At 46.6% G+C, this 5,843-nt stretch overlaps 1 protein-coding gene across 1 annotated transcript; it reads left to right on the top strand.

Annotated features, from left to right (window-relative positions):
* Positions 1-720: 720 nt before the first annotated feature.
* LOC311101694 (zinc finger and BTB domain-containing protein 38-like) lies at positions 721-5,364 on the top strand (the record flags this gene model as incomplete). The annotated part of the gene is made up of 1 exon (XM_084142846.1): positions 721-5,364. One exon carries the CDS (start codon positions 721-723, stop codon positions 4,606-4,608), a length of 3,888 nt encoding a protein of 1,295 aa, XP_083998972.1. The 3' UTR covers positions 4,609-5,364.
* Between the last annotated feature and the right edge of the window lie 479 nt (positions 5,365-5,843).

Here is a 5,843-nt window from a genome sequence, read left to right as displayed (position 1 = left end):
TTTACAGAGTAGATATTACATTTGTATATTCTCATGAGAACTAAGTATTGTTCTGGTTAATCTATTTGAATAGGCTTGTGGAAAGTAGATAGTGCCTACAGTTCTTCAAGATATGGTATGCCAGCATCACCTCCTTAAACTTTGCTGCCCTCTAGTGTGACAAAGTAAGAAGAGCTGGATTGCTTTCTTATAAAACTGACCCACATTCCACTTGATTTCCATAAGGCCATTACTGCCAATTCCAGCCCATGCCCATGCTTAATCAAAGTAACTTAAACCATATTCCTTAGATTATCTCTGTATGAAAGGAATTGTTACTGTTTGCACAACTATAGCCTAAATTATTTTGAATACCAAAGAATCAAAGACAGAATAAATAACACCATTTCCAATTCCACATAAGAAAAAGTATGTATGTACCCCTTTCATATGTTTTTTAAGAATGTCATTTAGTAATTTTTACATTTTAGTCATTTAGCAGACACTCTAATCCAGAGCGATTTATAGTAGTGAGTGCATACATTTTCGTACTTGTCTCCTGTGGGAATCGAGCCCACAACCATGACGTCACAAGCGCCATGCTCTACCAACTGAGCCAAATGGGACTCAGTTGGTACAAATGTAATGACGTGTTCATATTTTTAATTGTGACAATAAGCAATGTGGATAAGCAATGGGGCTAACAATGTTTTGAAACCAATTTGAAAGCCCGTTTCCTTTATGTCCTCTCTGCAGATGACGGTGGCGTCTCCCTGCACCCAGGGCTTGATGGACAGCTCCCATCCCCAGGCGCTCCTCAGCAGGCTCAACGAGCAGCGCTCCCAGGGTCTCTTCTGTGATGTCACCATCGTGGTGGAGGATGTCAAGTTCCGGGCCCACCGGAACATCCTGGCTGCCTGCAGCGGATACTTCCGCAGCGCCTTCACTTCCCCTGAGGTGTGGACTTCCAGCCAGGTGCTGGAGCTCATGGACCTGAGGTCTGAGGTGTTCGCCAGCATCCTCAACCTCATCTACTGCTCCAAGGTGACATCATCATCTAGCACAGAGGACACTATATGCCTGATGGCAGCTGGAAAAAGACTGGGGATTCCCTTCTTAGAGAAACTAGTGGAACAAGACAGGCAAGACTCAGGTGAGCCACAGATCCAGACCTCAACCAACCCTGTTAAGACCACAGGCCGTAGTAAGGCCCAAGGGCCCCGTAAAGCAAAGAAAGAGACCTCCAGGCCAGAGGAGCCAGACAGTGCTAGAGGCCCGCGGATCACCAATGCTTTCTCTATCACTGAAGTGGGTCCCGGGAACAACCTCTTCACCCCACTAGACCTGCACAGTGGGGAGAGGCCGTCACCTGACCTTGGACAGACCCCAGCGGGCTTCCCTGCCCCCTGCCCCCTCACAGTGGACAATGAGCCCATGCAGGCTCTGTCAGAGCACTCCTATGCAGTCATCAGCCAGGGACCCAGGGCACCTGAGCACAGGGATGGCAACCAGGAGGACAACAAGAAGGGTACCAAACCCACACAGGCCCAACCAAGGCAATTGGCCAACAGGAACAGTGGCCCACTCAAAAAGCGCCACAGACTGCGAGCCGCCTTGAGTAAAAGCACACTTCCAACACCGGCTGTAGCACATGAACCTGTGCATCCTACTGGAAGCCGCCCGGCATTAATAAAGGCCACTGTACAACCTGTGGGAACGTCACCCCCGTCATTATACCCGCAGACAGTGCATACAAGCAGGGCCAATGAGTTGCCTCTAGCCATTGATAATGGCTACAAGGAGCTTGACCCACCTCCACTTTCACCCCACACAGAAGACAGCATATCAATCTACGGCTGTGAGCACTGTCCAGAGATATTCACCAATAAAGCACTTCTCACCGTACACACAGAAATGCACAAAAAAAGGTTTGTCAGTCATTTGTTTTGCAAGTTTTGTCGCAGGAAGTTCATGCATTTGAAGCGGTTGCGGAACCACGAGACGGTGTGCCCGAAAGCACAGAAGGGCTCGCCTGAACACGAGCCCCAAGGCAAAGAGGCTGGGGCAGACCATTATTCAGAAAGCATGCCAAGCATGGACAATACACTAACGGATGTCCAGTTATCTCCTCCTGAACTCCCTGACCCTTTCCTTCCAACCAGCCTCCAAATTAACCCCACCTCAAAAACACAGCAGGCTGTAGATAGGTTAGTGAAACCTAGTGGAGGCCATAGGGTCTATAACTGCAGTGTGTGTAAACGGGCATATGTGACCGTCTCCAGCCTGAAGCGCCACGAGAATGTGCACTCCTGGCAGAGGGCGTACCCCTGTCACTACTGCAATAAAGTGTTTGCCCTAGCCGAGTATCGCACCAAGCACGAGATCTGGCACACAGGTGAGCGCCGCTACCAGTGCATCTTCTGCTTAGAGACCTTCATGACCTACTACATCCTAAAGAACCACCAGAAGGCCTTCCATGGAATCGATCCCAGATTGTCTGTGAATAAGAAGTCGGCAAATGGTGGATTAAAGGGCAGCGTTTACCCCATCAAACTCTACAGGCTTCTGCCTATGAAGTTTAGAAAGAGACGGTATAAGACCTACAGTCAGACCTATTCAGAGGAGCTGGAGGGCAGCGAGCAGGCCCCGCTGGGCAGCAGCTCTCCCATCCCTCCATTTGAGGATGGTGGCGCTATGAGTAACCAAGATGCTGCTTTATTCTCAATGCCTGTGACATTCATGGCCACTCCAAAAGTGGTAGCATCAGTAATGCCACGCATCAGTTTTGAGCAGCCATGTGACCAAGATGTAGACCAAGATGCAGGCACAGGAAAACAGGCCTCTCACTCCAAACGTAAGTGGCCACCATATAGCTATACAACCCCCTTGGCCATAATGCAGGCAGGTGGGGAGTCCCCTGCACTGGACTATGGCGATGTTGCCACATTCCAAAGGTTTAAGAACCCAGAGGGCAACAGTCACAATCTACCATTCCTAAAAATTAACCCACCAAGCTCTCTGAACAGGCTATGTGAGCTCTCAGTTGCAGCACAGAGAATTGAAGCCATGACCAGTCAGCTTTTTCTGCCAGGGGCTGAGAGTCTGGCGCCTAGCAAGACTGCAAGGGGGGAAACTGAAACGTACATTGCCAAGCCTGCATGTCCAGGTCCCTCCGTGGATAGTCATGTTCTACCCCTCTGCCAGATCACAGTGAAAATTGGCAACGAGGCCATCATTCGCCGGAGGATCAAGGGCTCCAAGCTGTTCCCCAAGAAGAGGAAAAGAAGCAGCTGGAGCCAGGTAGAGGAGAGGTGTCGGGACCAGGGCCGGCCTGCAGAGGGCAGCATGGAGAGCTCCAGTCTCCACTTTATAGAGCCAGAGCCATGTGGTGACCTCACTGACCGTGACACAGCTGACAAGCTCTGGCGTCCCTATTACTCTTACAAACCCAAGAAGGGTAAGAAACTAAGATCCAAACACAGAAAAGAGAGACGTCGTCTACGCTATTCCATGACATCCTCAATAGTGCCCAAGGCCAGCAAAGACTATCTGGATAAAGGATGCAGAAGTGCTGAAGAGAGCATCTCCAGAGAGGGCATAGAGCTGAAACAACGTCTCAGAAACAGCAGCCCAAAGACGATGTACACCTGTGACATCTGTGCAAGCACCTTCATAACGGCATCTGGTCTGAGAGCGCATGTCATTGGCTGCCACCCAACTTTCTGTCGGACCTGTGCAAAGCAGTGTCCCCCCGGGGAAGCCCCCAGTTCCAGCTGTAAGACCGCTGAGGACAGCAGGGATTATGTATGCAAGAGCTGTATGGAAAATGGCTCCTGCTTTGACAATTCTGCCCGCAGCCCCAGCACAGAGAAGCGGTATCGCTGCTCCTTTTGCCCCCAGCGCTTCCTCTACCTCGCAACCAAGAAGAGCCATGAAAAAAAACACCAGGAGACAGCAGGAAAGGGGTACAGCAGTGACGACTACCCCTCAGTTCCAAAACGCCCAGCAACTTTGGACTTAGGCCTAAATCTGAAAAAGTTTGTCATCAAAACAGAGGAAGGGGAGGATCAATATAGCATCGACAAGGAGAGCAAAGCGTCAGTGGGATCACTAGGCAGTTTCTCAACAGAGAAGATAGAGCCTAAGCATGAGGAATGGGAGGACTCAGGTGACTACATGTCAGTGGCGCCCAAGAAAGAGCATCCATTTACAATAAACAGTGATGGACACTATCAGCAAACTCCAATGTCACCCCCCTGCACTGACACCTTTTCTCTTTCCCCTTCAGAGATGCAGTATAGAAAGCTTTCCCCTTCGGAGATGCAGTATAGAAAGCCTAAAAAGCGCTTTGAACACAAACTGCAACATCAGACAAGCCTCACTTCCAAAAGGCAGAAGCAAGTAGACTATATGGGTAGAGAGACACCCAGCCATAAGGCCCCTATGACCACACCAGGAGCAGACAGTCATTTTAGCTATGGGCAGTCTTCTTCTACATATCTGAAAAGAGACTCTGTCACTAGGGGAAACACTCCCTCCTCACCCAAGTCAGAGAAGTGTACATACAGTGCAAAGAGGAGTCCTCTTTACAAACATACTACTTTCCATTCAGGAGGGAAATACCTTTAAGTGACTATATGCCTATGTAGTAAGTTGGAGACCTACAGTCAAATACATATGTCAATACATTTCAAAGCTGTGCTTGATTTAAGTTAGTTTGCCCGAAATAATGGACCCAATGGAATTGACCCAAACTAAATCAAGCGCATCTCAAGTACTTTGAAAACATTTTTTGACATTATGTTTTTGACCTTGGTCTGGAAAACAGATAGATCTGTAATAAGTTGCCAATGGACAGCAGATATTGAATATGAGGACCTAACTGACATCTATGTAAATATAATTTTCTTCTCTCTTATAACACAATCTGTAGTTTTTCATGTTAAAAAAAAAAAGTGATTTATTTTTGTACTTTGTTTTGCTTTGAGAGACTAGTTCATCATTATTGTGCTGTCCAATTCTATAACTATGCTAACGGTGCATAGTTATTTGCACTTTATAATAATTGATATTTTTTACTGTATAGGCATCCATTCATATAAATAGTCTGTCCACCACTTTGGTAGTGTCATTATCACTGACAGCACCATGTGTACCATTAAAATGAATGAGAATCCCCATGTGTGTCTTAAAATAATATACATGACGTGTTACAAAGTTGACAAACTGACAAGTTGACAAACTGACAAGTTGCCAAACTGCAGTTTGTGTGTCATAGGGAATAAATAATTAAATCAACCAGTAGATCATGACAAGAAGAGAACATACATGCCTGTTTTGATATTCACGTGTCTTGGGTTATTTTGCTAAATAAACAATCAACCTGTCTGGAATTGCCGAGAAGAGCTGTTATGCTACATTATGGAATTAAGAGGATTAATTAATGCATGGCACACACACACCCTCCTGTTGTTAGATTAAATAAGCACACAGGAGGCCATATTTGGTCTTTGCATTGATGCAGAGTTTGCAGCCGTTACTTTCATAAGGCAAATAGAAACAAAAACAAATCTAAGCCATCTAATATTTGAACTCTTTACTTTACTGAATGCTTCTCTTTACCTTTGTGTTAAATGTTTTACCTAACTTCTCAGTTGTATTACCATTCGGTAAATAAAGAGTGTGTAGACTTTGCAAAAGTGCAAATGCTTAGTAAATCTGACTGTCTGTTTACTCTGGTGCTCTGTTGGATTCAGTTCTACAGTCACTTGGTGGCCTCAGGGTCAGCCCATCTGAGAAGTTAATTTCTTTCCCATCATCCCTTAACAAAACCCAGCAACATTTTAGAGTCTGGCCCACATGAC

The sequence above is a fragment of the Coregonus lavaretus genome (genome assembly GCF_964263955.1).
Source record: "Coregonus lavaretus genome assembly, chromosome: 26".
Lineage (NCBI taxonomy): Eukaryota > Metazoa > Chordata > Actinopteri > Salmoniformes > Salmonidae > Coregonus > Coregonus lavaretus.
Note: the sequence above shows the minus strand (reverse complement) of the source record. Positions and strands in the feature narration are given on the sequence as shown.